We start from the raw sequence: 19,496 nt of genomic DNA on the forward strand, positions 1-19,496 counted from the left end.
TTTATTTATTTATTTTCATTTATTTTGTGTGTGTGGCCAGCTCAGCCCACCAGGGGGCGGGGCTGGCTGGCATGTGGTGCTGGGGGGATTGAACCGCGGTCCCTGTGCTTTGCTTAGCTTGTTCTAAGTAGGTGCTTTAGACCACTGAGCCATCTCACCAGCCCCAGTGGTAGAGGTCTTACCTAGCATGTATAAGGACCTGGGTTTGATACCCAGCGCCATAAAAATAAAAATTTGAAGGGAGGATTTCACACAGCCAAAGCTAGTTCAGGGAGCTAGGAATGCAGCTGTCTCTAGAAAAATGGCAGCCCTCACTGGTACCATGTAATTACAGTAAGGTGATGGTCCTAGCCTGTTCCTGACGCACAAAGGACTCCATTGAAGCAGGCTTCTGAAGAATTCTCTGCCAAGAGTAATACAATATTTCTTTATTCCTTTTCTTCTGCAAAACAAGGGAAAAATGGACTAGTCTGGGGTTCTCAAATCTTATAATGTTTTGGGGACCCTTAAATATTGCCTGGTAACCTTGCTGCTGATTAAGATGCTGAGTCCCTCAAGATTTAGAAGCCTAATTTATTTCTTGAGCCTGCCAGCATCTAGCTCTCTGTATATGGGGAATTCTTCAAGCATAAACTGTTTGCTCACTGACCCAGGGGAGAAATGGGAAAGTACTCTGTTTAGCTTGGAATTCTTTGAACATAGACTGTCCCTGCTAGAATCTCATTGTTCAGTTCTGTCATTGATGGCCACACACAGATTTCTCTCCAATATCTAAGTCATTGCTAAGACAGCTTAATCATCTGAGTCAACTCCAGGATCCCCAGCTGTAAGATGCTGTCCCTGGCTGACAGTCTCCAGATGTGTCTCTAGAGATATCAGGCTTAGAACACAGTCCTACCTTAGGCTAGTGCTTGTCCAAGCTCTTATGCTAAGGCCTGTCCAGCCCCAGAAGAGAGCAGTTGAAATCTTACAAAAAATGACCCAGGAGATGACCTGTAAGAGTCAAAAAGCTACATTGTGATTATTCCTGAGGACACTTGAGAATGTCATTCTCAACAGTAACTTGATGGAACAGTTCTGCTCCGTATTTTTTTATATTCCTTTAAGAGTTTTGGATTTTGGAGGATGGATCCTTTATATCCCCAATTTTGCCCAGTCTCGTGAGGGCCATGCCTGATAGAAACAAAGAAGTTTGGCTTCAGTAATTCTAGCTAAAGTTTCAGTTCTTGACCATATGCATTCACCTACTTAGAACAAGCTAAGTTTCTTTTTTTAACTATTAACTAGTTTTGATTTACTTGTGTGATATGAGAGTCATATGCTTCATTGTGAAATTCTTCCCTTCAAGTGCAAAAGAATATCAAAATGTCAGGCTGCAGTTGAAGTTTCACTTCCTTAAGGACAAGGATCATATGATGACCCTCACAATAATTTTAGGTAACTAACTTGAATTATAGTGTATCAGGAGCAGCTCTGGCTCTGAGAAGTTTAGGAAGAAGATTTATTTTTCCTGCTGTCACACTTATAGCAATAACTGTCAATACAGAAGAGGAACTTGGATAGAAATATTTGCGTGGCATAGCTTAGTACATTAGTAATCCATTCAACTAACCACCTCAGCTGAGTAAAAAATTACCTTATTCTTATGTATATTATTTGTGGGATGATCATTCTTAACAAGGTAGAAGATGGTGAAAGTCTCCTTTAAATTCCTTACATCCCATAGCTGTGAGAAGCAGAATTATAACTCAGTGTCCTTCAGAGTTCTATTGGGCATTCTTCTCCTCTGTGGAGAGTGGGAGCGGTTCTCTCACTGATTTTCCTAACAGACAGCATAGACAGAACTTTTCGGAGACTTTCTAAACTTAGAACCACTTGGGGCCCTGGATGTGTGATCTCAATATTAAGCCAGTATTTGTAGCACGAATCTACTATTAGAATTAAGGAAACAGGCGTGTCCCCGGCACAGCTGTTTTAAAGTAGAATGAGACAGAGCTATGTCCTTACTCTGTCTCTTCTAACATCCTTCTCTTGCCAGTAAATTGGAGTCAGCTTTGCTAACCATGTGCCTTTTTGTGATTTGCAGCTGTTTGTAACATGAGAATGACATCAGAAAGTGATAGAACCATGGGCCGGGGAGATAGCTCAGTAGAATAAGTGCTTGCCTGGCAAGCACAAGGTTCTGAGTTCAATCCCTGGTACTGGAAAAAAAAAAAAAAAAAAAGTGATAGAATCTGCTGATCTCTTGGTGGACTAAGGAGTATACATTTATTCACCTAAATTCAAATCCTCACCTTTGGCTGATGAATATTGACACTTAAGATCATTCTAAAATAATCCCTCGGTTCTTGTCAAGGTAAAGATGGTATTTTATCCTGGCCTGTGCCCTTCTGAAGGGCTACAGTTTAGTTTTAAAGATGGCGATGTTATTTAGAAGGTGAAAATAAGGCTGTGAACCTCACCCAAAGCCAAGGTTGGAAGTATTGTGGACCTGTTGGTAGCAGTCTCAGTTTCACGGTTGTCTTTAATAATTTTCAAAAGTTTACTGGAGATCCTGGAAGGCCTGTGTGAGGGGAAGGAAGGCGCAGTCTCTTTGGGACCATCATTTAAGGGAGGGAATCCTCTGCGGTGAGGACCACTGCTCCGTGGGCGGGAGCGATTGCCGGGGAAGGACTGGTCCCTTGAGCCTGCCAGTGGGGAAAAGAGCCAAGGACTCTGTTCTCGGGCCTCAGGCAGTGCTTCTGGATTCTACAGTGTACTGTAGGTACTCCAGAAGATACATTTTTGCAAGTAACTAAAATGCTATGTTTATAGTAAAAATCTCTCCTGATATCTTTCCACCTCCCATCTTTGTAAAGCCCAGACCCATGCAGAAGACAGCACTGTTAAAAGGCTTCCAAAGGGCCAGAGAGATAGCTCAGTGGATTAAAGCTCCTGCTTTGGCAAGCTCAGGGACCTGGGTTTGATCCCCGGTCCTGCATGCCTTGCCGGCTCCACCCCTAGGTCATGCTGAGCTGGTGACCCGAGTCCAGGCGTGGTGGCGCATGCCTGTAAGCGCAGCGGATCACTGCAAGTGTGAGATGTGTAGTGAGACCCTGTACCAAATACATAAATGAAAAAAATTAAAAATAAAAAGGCTCCCAAGTAAACCTCCATTTATTTTTATATAGGTAAGTAACTATAGATTCATATTGTTTTTTACCATATTTTACCATGGTTTTTTACTATTCTGCATCTTTTTTTAACTATCCATGTCTTATGTTTTTATGATGTGCATAAATATTTATCTTATGTTTTAAAACACTAATAGTAGTCCATATTAAGTATAGTATAAACCACTATTTTTAGAGTTTTTTATTTTTTAAAGAGAATTCAGAATTATAAAATAAAATTAGAAACCATACAGAATTTCACTAAACAAAATAATAGGAATTTGCCAATGAGTTGTATTGCATGTTATCTTCAAATTAGTTGTTTAGCTTACCAGATATAAACATGTAATATCGGGAAAAAGGGGAGGGTGTGGGGTGGGTGGGTGAGTATATAGCGCAGCATAAGTACCTCCCTGGCAAGCACAAGGTACTGAGTTCGGTTCCTGGTAGTGGTGGTGGGGAGTTATAAGAAATTAAAAAGGAGAAGAAAAAAAAAAAAAACCAAAACAGTAACTGCTCCTTTCAATAGACTAGCAGAAATCAGCAAGCTTGTTTTTAAAGATGTAGATGTTATCTACTTCTTTATATATACATAAATATTTATTTTTCTTTCTTTTGTTCTTTTTCTTATCCTTGTTTTTCCTTCCCTTTGAATAGATTCTTTCCCTTTCATAGCACCTATTGTACCTTTCAGATTTTATTTACTCTTTCAGGTTCTTACACTAATGCGACAATATGATGCTTGCACATGCTGGTCTCACTTCTGTCCTTTACCAGAATGGCCTTTTTTTTTTTTTTTTTTTTTTTTCCTGGCCAGCTCAGTCTACTCTGAGGGCAGGGCTGGCACAACATGTACCTGGGGTCGAACCTTGGTCCCCTGCACCTGCTTAAGCTTGCCTAAGCAGGTGCTGTAGACCACTGAGTTATCTTGCAGGCCCCACCAGGATGGTCTTTAGTTGTATCCATTTACCTATAAAAGCCTTGTGTTTATCTTTTTTTCATAGCTAAATAGTACTCCATTGTATAAAAATACAATACCTTTTTTATCTGTTCGTCTGTTGATAGATATCTGGGTTGTTTTCAAGATTTAACTATGACAAATTGTGCTGCTATAAATATGGATGCTCTATCACTGTGGTATGGATATTTTCAGTGCATTTAGAAAGATGCTCAGGAGGGGAATAGCTGGGTTTAATGGGACTTCCAATCCTAGCTTTTTGAGAAGTCGCCACGCTGATTTCCATAGTGGTTCTCCCATTCCACCCTCCCAGCAACAGTGGAGAAGGGTTCCTTTCTCCCCACTGCCCCTCAGCACTGGTATAAACCATTATTAGCTACTTCCTTACCAAAGATATTTTCCACCATGATGTGATGAATCCTACAGTCCAAATATATAAACTAGATAGGAGGAGAACTTGACCTGCACCCTCATTAGGCTGCTGAAACAGCATAGCAGTGCCCTGTCTCGTAGCTTGGCACATCATCCCTTTGTGCCTTGTGGAGATACTTTGTGCCTTAGTTCCTTTGTCTGTGAAATGGGAATAAAAATAACACTCATCTCATGAGGTCATGAGAAAGTTGAAGTGAGTTAATGCACATAAAGTGCTCTGAACAGCACTGGGCATGCGTGACAAGCACTGTGCTTGGGTCGTATCATAGTGGCCTCTTAGCATTGCCTTGGCTTTTGGCCTGTAGTATCCATCAGCTACTGAGCTGTTCTGCAAACATCACAGAACAGCAGTGTGCTTTACTGGGCCCTTTACTACAAGAATATCCTCATGGGTGATGTTTATCGTGTTTCGCAGTCTTTCTATGGAAACAAGCCACTTCTGTCTTGCCCAGGGATAGCAATGCCTCTTCTTGGTATTCAGTTTGCTTTTCTCATACTGATCTGGCATCTTTTAGCTGATCATGCTGCAGTTTTTCATGGGCTGTTAGAGTGGGTCTAGATTTTCCATCCATGTCTAGAACGTGTTAAGGACAGTCTGGCTACATTTTGTATGTCAGCTTATGATTTGTTTTGCCAGCTAGTGCAAAAGGCTGCACCTGTGGGTGATTGTATGTATAGACTTTTTTTTTTTTTTTTGGCTGAAGGGTTGTTCTAAATATGTAGCTAGCAGCTATTGTCCTTAGCAGCCATCAATGGCTCAGAGGAAAGAGAACCTACAGGGAAGCCACCTGAGTGGTCCCCTAGGGTCCCTCACTGGCAGGGCTGAGATTACAGGCTAGGCTTCGGTGACATAGCCACAGTGTGGAAGTCTAAAAGCTGCTAGACTATAGGGACCCCGGAGTACGCAGCATGCCTGGAGAGCACACATGGGTCAATAGTTTTATTGGGCCCAGAACATTATCCAAATGGGTTTTCCATGGAGAGCTTTAATTGATACACTTGAAGCAAGCAGGCATTAAGTCCAGGAGAGGACCAGAAGGTGTTCACTGTAAGTTTGCAGCAAATAGTCTGAATGATTTCTTTAAAGGAAGTGGTAAGACAGGAGGGAGCCCAGCCTGCTCAGCAGGAGAAACACTTCTGAGTTGTCTCTGGTTCCAGGTGGAGCCATTCTGGTGGAAGACAGCATTAGAAACTGGGTTAAGGGAGACTGAACTGTGCTTCTGATAGGGAAAGGTGAACTTATATTTAAAACTGAATGCCAAAGTCCTCACTACAGGGACATACTGCAGACCACTTGAGTACCGCACAAGGCCTGCGGTGGCTGGCTGGAGTCTTGTGGGATCTACCATTTGGGTTTCTCTCCTCCATTGCCCACTGGAGAAGTGGCACTGCCAGTGCTAGAAGGCTCCACACCCATGTTGACGGTGATCTCGTGTGCACAGTAGCAGTTGGATGCACACGTGTTTTGCTGTTCTTTTTGCCCACTAAAATCCACTATCATGAGTTCTTTAACAGGGGAATTTGACCTGCTGCTGAGAGTTGTTTTCCTATCTTTCTTTGCCAGGTTCTGAAAAAAATGTAGGTTATGACATATCCTTGGACGCTAGTCAGACAGTGAGGGCTCCTGGCATATTAATTAATGTAAAAACAATAAACTTGCATGGACAAAGAAGTCAGTTGTGATTGTGAAGGCCCTTTGTCTGTGGCATGAAAGCTCCCTTAACAATGGACAAGACAGCAGCTTGAGGGAGGCTGGACTACAAAGCAGTGGTGTCTCAGGAGGCACTGTGCACCATCTAGATGGTGCCTGGCACGGCAGTCCTGGGGAGGGCCCGCTGTGCTCCCAACAGCCAGCCAGTCTTCTCTCTTTAGGACTCGAGTGTGAAGGCCTCAGTTGCTATTTCTGCTTGAGGACCGAGAAGGGTTTGCTCCTTGTTGACTTCTTGGCAGTGCCTTGGGAAGGGGTGTAATGAGGCAAAGAGAAGGTATCTTTTCTCATGGCAAGAGAAGCTGAAATTTAGGGAAATGAGTTTGGGAGCTGGCAAGCCAACCCGGGGCCTCTCTGACTGGCTCATCTGCACAGTCGTTTACTACTGCAGGTAGCTGACACTTGCATCCTGAATATGGGAGCATGGGCATCAGTACAGAAGCCCAGAAGATGAGGGGAGTTCTTTCCTCATTTAGTAAGAAGATCTACTTTTCGGACCTCTAACCCTCTGGGGGGCAGCCTTCCATCCAGCGTGGAGGAAGCCAGAATTGTTACTGGGTCCAGCTTAGTGGCATTAGCAGCTCCTCCTCTCCCCCATGCCCATGTCTGCCAGACACATCCTAGAAAATGACAGCTCCTATCTTTATCTCAGGACATTTTATGTTCCGCCTGTCGTCTGCCATCTTGTACCCTCTCTCTTTTCTTCTGTAGTTTCTGGCTACTTTGCAGTTATTGTGTTTTTCTGTCTACTTAGTTCTTAGAGGAGCTCTGGCTGCTATTCAGATTCTTCTCTAGGTGCTTCGTTCTAGCTTACTTCTTTCACCGGGAGCACTACAGAAACACAGGCTGCAGCCTGACTGCCAAACACTTGTGAGAAGCGGGGCTGGGTGGGAAGGGTGGTCCAAGTAGATGAAGGGCCTCGTGCTTGACATCACCCCGCTCCTTCCTCCCTGTTACTGTGGTGTTCAGGATGGGCCTCCTTGCTATGAGTTGTGCCTTGACTCTGGAGAACCCTGGTGTGAAAATTAGGAGACACCAAGATCTCGCAGCAGATTTTCGTGTGTAGTTTGTTGGGGGAATAGTACCAGTTCCCTGGTCTCCTCAAAGAGCAGACCCTTCGTGCTGTGTTTCTAGTAAAACCAGACCCAGCATGTCCAGTCAAAGCAAGCCCTGCTGGTCTGGAGCTCTTTCAAGGCCCTCCCAGCCAAGGGTGAGGTCATCAGGAGTGGTTGCACCATCTTGCAAGGCACACCTTTCAATGGCATGTGGTCTCGTCCTCCTTGCAATGATTTTGAAATCTGGTTTCCTGTTCTGATGCCTAGTTTTTGCACACATAATCGGTGGAACTGTCTTCCCAAATTACATACTTGGTGCACTTCATTTGGAAGTTGATACTATTTCTCCATTATTCTAAGTGTATTCTCCCTACTCTTTAGTCCCAGGTAAATCACCATGGTAACGAAACCTATCAGGAACGCCTGGCACGTCTAGAAGGAGATAAAGAGTCTCTCATCTTACAGGTGAGTCCTTTGGGTGGGACACAGCTTTACCTACCATCTCCAGCTCGGTAGCTTCCATCAGTGGGAGGGAAGCACAGAGGAATTACTTTGTTGGAATTTTCTGACGTCAAAGTGTGTGTTTTTCAAACAAGCTTTTCTTGAAACAAAGCAGAAACAAAGCAGAACTAGAAGCATAACACAACCACATCCTTGGCTTTGGGGAGCTGTGAATTATTTATTTATTGTGCACTGCCCCTGCTCACTGGAAGCCTTGTTGCTAGGTGAATCATGGTGCGAAGAATGAACAATATGGGGCCCTGTCCTCCTCCAGGAACCCCGAGTCTTGGGCGGGAGATGAGATCTATCCTCGTGTCACTCATGAAACAGCCATAAGTGATAATGGGCCTAAGGGTGAACTGCCAGCATCAAGTCCAGAGAATCTGAAACTGGATCTACACTTGATGCCAAAGTCCCTGGAGCTGCTAGCGCGGACAAAGCCTCTGGTGACTCTTGCTTTGCTGAGAGGAACTCTAAAACCTGGCATGGAGAAAGCCAAAGAGACTTTGTCATTTTTGGAAGCCTGTGTTTTTCGACAGGATATGTAGTTGAGTGTGCTTGTTCCCCTTTGGTACTGGGAATTGAATCCGGGGTCTGTGCACTAGGATACATCTCCAGCCCTCACCCCCACCCAGTCAGGGTCTCCCTAAGTCATTTAAGTGCCTGGGCTGGGCTGGAATGGCTGCTTCAGCCTCCCAGAATGCTGGTATTAGAGGCATACAGCACCTCAGGTGGCTAAGTTAGGCCTTCTCACAGAAAGATTGATGCTGCAGTAGCTCTTTGCTGCGTTAGCTCTCAAGTGCCAAAATAAATTTATAATCACTTACACAAATCTACTATATATCAGATATTAATTAACATTTGGAGCATATAAAGATAAATATCCTAGTCTTAGCTCCTGCAGAAGCTCAGAGGGTGAGGAATAGGACTGGCGATGGGAGGTAAGGGAGCAGCCGGAGGCCAGACCCCTCCTGCCCTAGGATGAGGACTTCAGTTGGTGTCAGCGGGGGCAGGAGGTGGCAGCGTGGTTATTGTTTTTCCTTCTTAGCTTATTTATTCTACTTCTAAAATTTTATATTATAAATATTAAATTAACCAGTTAGAAACTTTAAAAATTCTGAAAGAATCTTAAATCACTTAAAGGAGAAGATTACCATTTTAATCTTTTCCTAGTGGCTTTTCCCTCTGCCCTGCTTCTATTTTAAACAGTTGAGCTCACACCGAATGTATAGTTCTGTACTCCAGCTTATTTTATTCAGTTCTTTGATTCTAAAATCATAAAATAATTGAGTACCATCAACTTGTCTGTCTGACCTAGTTTTACATGCCGGCGATACAGCTGTGTTGAATATGGACTAAATCTCTATTCTATTACTTAGGGACAGGAAAGAGGAGGAGGAGGAGGAGGTGATAGAAGTGGGAGGGAAGATGGTTTCCAACAGTGTTAAGTACTGTGGAGAAAAAGCCACATAAGGGCTGGTCTGAGACCCTCCCTAACCAGAGGGCCCAGGGAAGGAGCCACACCGATACCTGGCCAAGTGCTTTCTAGACACAGAAGGTGGCCCACCCAGCACACACTGCGGCAGGGCCAGGGGCGCGCTTAGTGTGTGGTAAAAACATCAAGGGACCATTGTGTCTGGAGTCTTGCTGTGAGAAGGGGGATGGGAACCGCTTAGAGAAGTAGCAGGGGCCAGCTTTTATAGCACAGATGTTTAGAGGGATGTGTAATTTGAAACGCCATCCCGACGACATGATTAATGAAAAAGTATCCGATTTAGAATTTTTGCAGCAAACAATATGAAATTCAAACTTTTGCAGCAGGACCTTTCATGACTGAAATAATACATTCCTATTTAGAGAGGATTACAGTTTAATAAAGAAGACCTAGATAATAATGCTGTCTTTCCCATCCAGGCTTTAAACAGAAAGAAAACTAAACTCCTGAGGAATCCCTATTGCAATAATCCTCAGGTCGGGAAGCTATTTACCAGCCAAGCTGAAGTTGGCCCTAGTGACTTCTGTTCTGCCTGGGGCTTGTGGACTGGCTCTTAGCTGCGCCCCTGGGCTCCCTCCCACTTCCTTTCTACAGTGGGCTGTGGCGCTGCTTAGGCAGATCCTGAGCACCATGTAGCTAGTTCATAAATTCCCATAACAGCTAAGCTAGACCGAATTAACTGGAACCTTTGATCAGAATGTTTTCCTGCGTCTATTTGTAGAACAGGACATGTAGCAAAATCTTTGTTTCCAAGATTAAAAACATTTTTTATCTTCATTATGATACAATTTCTTTATGGTAGGAAATTATATCTTTTTAAAAGATTTTCCCCCCTTTTTCTTAATCCCTAGCTCCAGTACCTAAGATTAGACCTAGCATGTAGTAGGGGCTCAAAACATACTCATTTTTGTTGAATGAAGGTCATGTTTGAAGGTCTTTATATATTTTGTTCCAATTTTCTGTAGTTCATTTATAATACTTAGGGCTAATATTGGGGCTCTCAGGGCCGCTGCAGCCCTGAATGTCTTTAATCCTACATGTAGCTACACTAGGAGCTCTTGCTAGGGACTTTATTCCTCAGGGTACTACCAGCCTGCGACCTCCAGGTATTGTGCAATATCTAGGTGTTAATCCTCATGATGGAATTAACCATAAAACATCCTCCCGTCCAGGAACTCTGGGTCCCAGGGAACAGAACCCCCCACCCTAATCTTACTCTTTTTAAGTGGAGTTAGTAGTTGAAAAGGCCAGGGCTGCTGCTGATAGTGCTGGGGACTGAACAGCACGCAATAAAAACACAAAAAGCTCTGTTTAAAATAAGCCTGGTCCGGCTGGGGAGATAGCTTGGCGGCATTAACACCTGCCCGGCAAAGCGCAAGGTCCTGAGTTTGATCCCCGGTATGGTATGCCGTGCCGGACGGAAACCAGATGTGGTGGCACATGCCTATAATCCCATCACTAGGGAGGCTGAAATAGGACAATCACTGCAAGTCCAAACTATATAACAAGACCCTATATCCTAAATGATAATAATATTTAAAAAAAAATTTTTTTTAAAGCCTTGTTGACAGAAGGGGTTGTTGGTTTAAAATTGAAATGATAGTACACTGTGCATCAACATCGGGATTGTTTCAGTTGTTCAGCGTCTGAGTGCATAGAAGGGAAGGCGTGAGGTAGCCACGCACATTCAGGTGCACTGCTTTTTTTTTTTTAATTTTGTATTTATGTGTGTGTGTGTGTGTGTGTGTGTGTGTGTGGCCAGCTCAGCCCACCAGGGGGCGGGGCGGGCTGGCATGTGGTGCTGGGGGATTGAACCGCTGTCCCTGTGCTTTGCTTAGCTTAGCCTGTTCTAAGTAGGTGCTTTAGACCACTGAGCCGTCTCACCAGGCCCAGGTGCACTGCTTTTTAAACCCAAATTTTGTAACCCTTAGAGTGTATTTAACCAATCATATATGAGCTCAGTTCTTTCATTCTATTTCGGGTTCAGAATTAATTTTGAATAATCCATATGTAAACAGCAATGTCTAACCTAACATGTTCTCAAGTTACCATCAGTTGATGTCTACTTTGTTGTTTTTTGTTTTGTTTTTTTGTGGCCAGGGATTGAACTCAGGATCTGTGCTTGCCAGGCAAGTGCTTATTCTACTGAGTTATCTCTCTGGCCCTGATGTCTGCTTTCAAGAAACGCTGCATTCCCTTTCTCCCTTTCTGCATTTTTCTTCTCTCTCTCTCTCTCTCTCTCTAATAATTTTATTGAGAAACAAATAGCAATGAGATTTGCTATCTCTTTAAAAGAGAAGAAGAAGAAGAAAAAAAAGAAAAACAACCTGGAGCAGTTTGCTAATGAAGGTTATGAAAACCTTCATAGTATGTATTTGGGGCATAATCAAATGACTTACTGTAATTGGCTATTTATTGATTAATATTTCCAAGAGAATCTCAGAGTTCCTCAGAGAAATGAACTTTTTCCTGCCGTGCCTGTGCAGAGTGACTCCTGTGTACCTGGGACTTGGAGTCGTGTTTTGGCCTGTGAAGCACAAAAACCTTTCTGGAGCCAAGTTTTGTCGGTGCTAATGCATGCCCTTTACGTCCCACATTCCGTAATTGCTTCAAAACGCTGGCCTGATAGGTGAGCAGTCCTCACGCTCCTATGAGAGCCGTAAGGCCATTGGTTCATTTCCATGGAGGTTTGGACTGCTCTTCCCCATGAGGTGGCAGAAGCCTGGCAAGCCAGGTGAGATATGCCTTGAGGCCCGCTGCCCTATTAGAGGAAAAGGTGTAGGAGTCCAGCCCAGAGGCAGTGCTCAGCTGTTGGGCGCTTTGTATTTGAGTCTAGCGAGGGCAGGAACGTGACTGAAGTCATTCAGGCGGTGGGTGAGACTCCCTAGTAGGAAGGTAAGAGTCCACTTGGAGTTGCTTTTTTCAGGGCCTTTTCCTCCAGCCTCCACTCGCCTAAAGGAACAGCTGTGCCTAGCATGTGCGCTTTCTCTGCTCACCTGCTGCTGAGGGACTTCACTGCCCTGGAGCACAGACCTTATTCCTCCATTGTTATTTCCTGCACCAGGTGAGTGTCCTCACGGACCAAGTGGAAGCCCAAGGAGAAAAGATTCGGGACCTGGAAGTGTGTCTGGAGGGGCACCAGGTGAAACTCAATGCTGCTGAAGGAATGCTCCAGCAGGTAAGGGCAGGCGGGGCGGAAGGGCACCGGGCTTGAGGCGGCTCTAACGTTAAAGTCCCTTCCTGGGCGCCTGCTCCCTTTCCTGTGCCACCTGGAGGTGGGGTTGGCTGCTCTGCGCTCAGTGTTTAGACAGCAGGTGAAACCCGCCTGAACACTGAGGCCGGGAAGGGCTGGCCCACGCCAAATAACCTGTTGAGCTGGTTAGACAGATTTGCGGCTTAGATAGATTTTTAGGCGGCACTTTCTCCAGCAGGGCACGCTGAGCTCTGCCACCTGTGTCACCTTCATCTTATCATGAGAACCACAGTTTGCACGCCAGTGGCATTTGGAGTAGAAAGTCAATTCATCAGCTCATTTTCTGCTGCTTTCCTGCTCTACCTTTGTAGTTTTATAAAAATAACATCTTAACATAGTCAACACATGTGAAAATTAGAAAAAAAAAAAAAACACCTGCCTTTCTAGCATTCAAATAATGTCCTCTCCTTGTTTGTTTTTGTATTGTTCTTATGCGTACTCATAATTTAAAAAGCTGTCGTTCCACAGGCATGCAATTTGGGCCTCGGATTTATATGCTCAATATCGTGTCGTTACTCTTTCCTTTTTAACGTTTTGCTGCGTTGTCATCTTTATTATTACTTCTGGTAGTTTTATTGTGTGTGAATATATCATAATTGCCTTAGCCATTCTTCCTCTGAATAGCTTTACGGTGCTGTAAATACTGTGAATGAACTTCAGTTATCATAAAGGAGTATTGCCTTTGTATCACATCTTTGTAGAATCTTTTGAGAAGCTAATTAAATTTTTAAAAATTAAGCCACTTAATAGGCTTTCTAGAGTTAAATTGTGGTTGCATTTTCAGGTGTTCTAAAAATGAAGCCAGGCCAAAAGTTCATACGTGTGCTTTAGAACTCTTGATGGGGCACTTGGCCCATAAAATTCCTCAGCAGTTATTTAAAGAATAAGAGATAGTCCCTTAAGTGAGTAGATTCAGTTAGACAGCTGCTAGTCATCTTCTACCCCAAAGCTCCACTTTTTGGCATTGTCATGACCAGCCTGAAGTTCAAATGTTTCTTGACAGTGTAGTGATGAACATAGGCTTTGCATTTCATCTTGGGTCTAAAGACAGAAATCTTAGTTCTAGGTGGGTGCTGTGCCACTGAGCTACATCCCTGGCCCAGAAATCTTAGTTCTAGTGTTTGTTAGTTTTGTTTGAGTGCATTTGAAAACCTTTCAAAAAGGTAAGTAAATATTTTTATGCATATTTCCTCATAAAGACTAATTTCAGTATCCCAGAGGTTGCTGTTAATTATCTTTGCATGACCGTTTAATAAGTTACCCCAGTCTTGGCACCATTTAATTTTCTGTTTAGATTGTATGGCATTTGTCTTGCTCATGATATTCCCTAAAGATATGAGTAGCAACAGAAGTTGTTCCTTTTTTTTAACTGAAGCTTTCTTTGGAAGGCCCAGGAAAAAAAACTAGCTGCTGGTGGTGGTGGTGGTGGTGGTGATGGTGGTGGTAGTGTGTGTGTGGGGTGGGTGACAGGGCACCTTAACTGAGAAGAAAGCATTTTCACAGAGTGCATACAACAACAGTCTAGATTATATTTTCAGGTCTACATGGAGTATGTTTTTGAGTTGGAAAGGATAAAGGACAAAGGTGATGGTATGTTCTAAAAAAATTTTAAGCTATCAGGAAGATTTGAACACAGAACCTGTGAGAAAACTGTCAGGAGGCTGATATTTCAGGAGGTGGGGCTTGGCATGTGACAGCAAGGCCAGGAGGTCAGAAAATGGTGGCATTGTCATGCCTGAGACATCTGTGCTCTTTCCCTGGCTTTTCTTCTTCATCGCTCTCCATCTCTTTGTGGAGTATTTCTACTCTACAGAGTAGAAATGTTGTCAGAGTCTTGGGGTCAAGGATTCTGATGTAGGTCCCCAGCGCCATTGTGAGGAGAGTGGTTTGTCTCTTGACCTTATCCCAATGATGTCATTTGAGACTTTTTAAACAGCCTTAAGCTCCATGATGTATCCTGTTTATTCTGAATCTTCTTTCTTGTGTGCTATGAGTAAGGTACCAGGCTTAGATGGCTTGTGTCAGAAAGGTGGATGTCATGACTTAGTATATTTTGGATTATGGTAGCTCTTTATTTGTCACTTCTAGTTTTAAGGATATTTTTTTCTTCTTCTTCTTTTTTTTTTTTTTTACATATTTAGTACAAGGTCTACAGGGACTCACTACATAGTTCAGACTCATAGTGATCCTCTTGTTTTTAGCCTCCTGAGTGCTGGAATTACAGGCACGCACCACCATGCCCAGTCTCAGTTGCCCTCTCAGTGTGCCCCGGGGGCTGGCACAGCACACTGGGGATTGAACCTCAGTTCCCACACCTGCCTAAGCAGGTGCTTTAGTCCACTGAGCTATTTGGTCAGCCCTAAGATCTTGCTGGGTTTCAACAAGTCATTTTTATGCTGGTTAATATCTGCTATGTCTTCTCAGTCTTTCAAGGGTAAAATTTCTTGACAAATTCTGAGTTCAAATCATAGGCCACATTTGAACCTCAGCTACCACCTTGATGGGCTTGGTAATGCCAGAGCTTGAGCTACTGGGGGTGTCAGATGCAGATCTCAGCCTTGGTGTATGTGCTGAGCGCTGCTGGAGGCTGTTTGTGAAGACACTTTGTGCGCCAGAACACCGACTCAGTGCCATCTAGACTTTAGAGTATGTGCGTGTCCTCATTACTGGAGCTAGGCAGAGACTTGCCCAATTTGGCTGAGGTATCCTGGGCTGCAGGGCTCTTCATTTCTGGTGGCAGCAACAAAAATGACTCATGACCTAATGGGAGAGAATGAAGGCAAACAATCGCCTCTTCCTGCCAGTCTGAGAAACCATTCCAGCTCTGTGTCAAGCCTGGTCTATTGCTGTGAACACAATCCTTTGCTTGTGTGCAGCAGGGGCTTCTGACTGGGAACACACACCACACTCTCCCTGGGCATGTTGCACCCAAAGGCTCTGAACATTCAGGGTGTCTTGTCGCAGGAGGCACCTGCAGTTCAACTCCAGTTAACTGTGTTTGTAGCTCTAGTACTGCTAGACAGTCTCATTTTCATAGGGGCTAGAAATCTAGAAGTAAAGATTTTACATTTCTTTCTGATCTTGGTAATAAATTTAAATTTTTAAATACTACCATGTGTGTCACAGAATACGTATCTATTGGGCAAGCCTGGCCCATGTTCCTCTAATCCACAACTTCTAGTCTAGACTCTGCCCCCTGCACTGAAGGAAGAGCACCAGGAGACTTGAAAAATCTCTAACCTGATGAGCATAGCCCCAACTTTGTGCTTTAGTGGCCAAAAGGCCACCAAGCTGTGTCTCCCCTTAGCCGTTCTCCTGACCAGTGTAACACTCCCTGCACAAGCCCACAGGAGGGAGTTAGTCTTGGGCCAGGTATCCCTTGGCCTGGCCAAGTCCAGCCCAAGTGCTGATCTCATAGCTCGGAGCTTATTAGTCTACACATGATCTTACCCAGCCTCCAGAAGGAAAGAACCTGAAGACCCCTCTTGGGGTTAGACAGCCAAATTGGAACCAAGCAGAGTCAGCACAGGGGCTGGTGTACATTCAGCATGTAGATTGTGAACACCGCTGAGGGCAACTGCAAACTGTTTCTTGTTTGCAGCCCTGTAGTGGATATAGGAGGGGAGGGGGCAGCCTCTCAGGATTGCCTGTGGGAGCATCTTCTCGGATTATGGACTCGGACACATTGAAAGCATGTGCCTTTCCCAGGAGACCTTCCTCATTATGAAGAGTCATTTCTCAGGAAATGTGGAAGGGAATGTTTAAGAAGGGTGTAGCCTGAGGCCGTTTCTGCCAGCCTGACGTAGTCTGGGCAGCATCTCACAGCGTGCAGTTTTACTGTGTGATCTTTAAGCAGATCTGTCCAGCTGTACACAGAGGCCATTGGTACCTGAAGCCCAGAATTACACTCCAGCAATGCAGGTGTGGGCCAGCGACCTCTTCATGCGTGGCTCAGACCACGCCAGCACCAGCATCTCTGGGAGAAGGTCCTGGATCAGTTGGTATATTAGAGAGCCTGGTGGGTTTTCATAAGTGACCTACCTGGGCTCTCTGGAGCCTGATAGGTCTCTCTAAAGATGAGGTTCTCTGTCTGTGATCACTGAGCCCCTCCAGAGGGTGCTGAAGTCATGGGAGAAGCTGGTGGTACTCAGCAGATCCGAGTTTCTGCACTGGCCAGCCACATGGGACACTTTCCAGACACTGGCCATTTACAGATGTGGTCAACATCAAGATCAGAAACTGTGTTCAGAGTTCAAAGGAAGGTAGGATGAGGGAGGGGAGGATGCGGGGAGAGGAACAAAGGGCACTGACTTCCCTTTCTTCATGGGGACACCAACCTGCTCTAGGAAATCCTGGATAGCATAGACTCTGTTCGAACTTCCCACCTGGCCTGCAGCTTCACAGTTGGGTAACTGAAGTTCTGGCTGACTTTTAGGTAAGGGGTGTAGAGTGATAAATGTGGGTGGTTGGGCGTCACTGGACATGAGCTTCTGTAGGTGGCCCACTGGCTGTTGACCTGGGAAGGTCAACACACCAAGTTTTCTTACTCATAGACCATAAGGATGTCAACATGGGCTCAATATTACTCTTTACCCCTGCTAGAGTTGCAAAATTATTCCAGTTGCATTTAAAACAAACCATCACACTTGACCATTGTAAGTCAGTACACTGATTAATAGGCTATGTGGCCTGAGGCAGAGGTCTAGTGACTAGCTGATAACAGAAGAGATGTCTTGTCTCGAAGAGAACATAAGAGAACCACGGCACATGATCCAGCAGGAGCACAGGTCTGAGGAGACAAGACACTGAGTCATGAGAAGAATCCAGGCATTTCCCGAACATTCCCAGAGACTCCCTCGGGGAGATTTATGCAGCCCAAATAGCTAGTTTCTTCAAGCTTAACTTATTTGATGTTGAGTCTCTAGATCACAGTGAGGAACCCCCTTTTACTGGTTCAGCGAGATGATTTGGGCCTGGCTCTGGATCCTGCTCCAGTTCACTGTGACCGCCTCTTCTCCGCACAGAGTTACTCATGAACTACATTCCTCCATGAGGCCCAGCCCTTTGACTTCAAAGGGCAAAAGGATGTATTTTTCCTTTTAAGTCCTTTCATGGGCCGTTCTTTCATTTGGTTTCAGATTGCCAGTCTGACTGCACTTCTCTGTCATTGATCAGTAATTCCCTGGGTCATATTCCAACACTAAAAATGGAGGTAATCACTTCAAGATGTGGCTTTTTAAGGAAGAGAAAGGCAAACTTTCTTTCAGCTCCAGGCAGACCTAGAGCTTTGGAGAAAGGAAATGGGTTGCTCTGAGATGTAAACTTTGTTTCATCTATCAGAAAGGAGATGTGTTTGTCCTTCTGGAAGAGATTAGTAGTAGTGGTAAAGGAAGAAGGGTGAGTGATAAGTTCTGCCACTGTTTCTTTCTAAATCTTTATTACCCAGTTTCATGGCCCTTGACAGTAAGTAAAGGAAAGCTTTTCTATACCCCTTCCCTCCTCATCCCTGCCCTTTGTTCTTTAAAAGATGAGCAACCTCAAAACAGGAGTGGAAGCAGAATGGGACTTAGAAGCCTCTCTTAGCCTTAGCCCCACTCTTCTCCACAACCACCTGGTAGCTGCAAGACTCCGGGAAATTCTCAGCAGGATCCTACCCTGACATCAGAATGCCTGAGCAGGCAGCAGGCATTGCCTGGCAAGGGAGTCGGTGCTCCAGGGAAGCAGGCCGGATCCAGGGCTGACTCTTGTGTTGAGTGTGTGAGCTAAGGGCTCACATGTGAATGTTTTCTTTAAAGGGTAGAAAGAATGAAGACAATGCAAAGAAGATGGAGAGAGAGAAAAAAAAAGAAATGTCAGGAAAATTTGGACCAGGGAAGTGGCAGTAGGAAAGAACAGCTTACACCAAGTCAGTGTACGAAAGTTGGTTAACAGATGAGAAGTGTGAGTTGCATCTAAAAATTTGGACATTGACTCCCAGAAGCTACTTCTGTATCTTACTTGGTAGAGGCAGAAGCTAGGTTCCAGGCAGACAGACAGTATCTTGCTGAGGAATAACAGGAAAAAGAGGCAATAGAGGATAGATTATTTTGTAAGAGCATGGTTGTAAAGTGGGGAGAGAAGGGATAAAGAGAGGAGAGAGAGAGAGAGAGAGAGAGAGAGAGAGAGAGAGAGAGAGAGAGAGAGAGAGAGAGAGAGAGAGAGAAAGCGTGTGCTTGCCAACAGAGGACATGGGAGTTCATGGTGGTAACTTGAAGGGCAGACAAGGTCAAGAAAGAAGTCTCTTTAGAATGTCAGAAATTTGATCATGTTTATAGCCTGAGGAGTGGAAGGTGATGGTAAGGGAGATTAAATGCCTGTCAGAACAGATGATTGATGGTCTTACCCTAAACTAACACAGAGCTGGGTGGGAACTTCCTCAAAGGCAGTACAGAGGTGAGGGGAGGCTAGAGCCCTGTGCCTGGGAGTCATTCTGAGTTCCCAGCTAAGGGAGAAGTAAGACCACAATTCAGAGGACAAAGCCAAAGCTCCTGCTCCCCATAAAGGTAACTTTAAATTCATCAAATTGTGTGAGGATACTCAAAGAGCTCAGGGACAGATAGCCAGAGACAGGAAGGTCAGTCACCTGGGGCCATTTAGGAACAGGTTCTGGAAGCCTGTACCCTTTGCTGCATGCTCTTTATGTGCCTTTTGGAAGCTCTCTGGGCCAGGGGACTGTTCTTCAAAGTGAAAAATTTAAATAGATGATGGTAATATGCAGTATGGCAGATTAGCCTTGGAAAAGGACTGTACACTCACTTTATTTAAGACAGAGATTAAAGAGATGCAAATGAGATGATTTTGGAAGACTTTGAAATAGAACTTAAGTTCAATACATGATTTTTTTTTTTTTTTTTTTTTTTTTTTTTTTTTAGGAGGAGAGGTTATTTGAGGAGAAAACAAGGC

General features: G+C 44.4%; 1 protein-coding gene across 20 annotated transcripts in view; it reads left to right on the plus strand.

Annotated features, from left to right (window-relative positions):
* Ppfibp2 (PPFIA binding protein 2) overlaps nt 1-19,496 on the plus strand; it is a 148,678-nt gene that overhangs the window by 75,872 nt on the left and 53,310 nt on the right. For 18 of the 20 annotated variants that reach the window (XM_023708141.1, XM_023708140.1, XM_004647863.3 and 15 more), the window contains 2 exons: nt 7,687-7,770; nt 12,366-12,479. In XM_023708141.1, the coding sequence (XP_023563909.1) occupies nt 7,687-7,770; nt 12,366-12,479 (198 nt within the window). Of the gene's footprint in view, nt 1-7,686; nt 7,771-12,117; nt 12,197-12,365; nt 12,480-19,017; nt 19,097-19,496 lie in introns of those variants that run through there. The other 2 variants (XM_023708155.1, XM_023708158.1) reach the window with 2 other exon arrangements.

This window comes from Octodon degus, unplaced genomic scaffold (genome assembly GCF_000260255.1).
Source record: "Octodon degus isolate 3935 unplaced genomic scaffold, OctDeg1.0 scaffold00334, whole genome shotgun sequence".
Taxonomy (NCBI): domain Eukaryota; kingdom Metazoa; phylum Chordata; class Mammalia; order Rodentia; family Octodontidae; genus Octodon; species Octodon degus.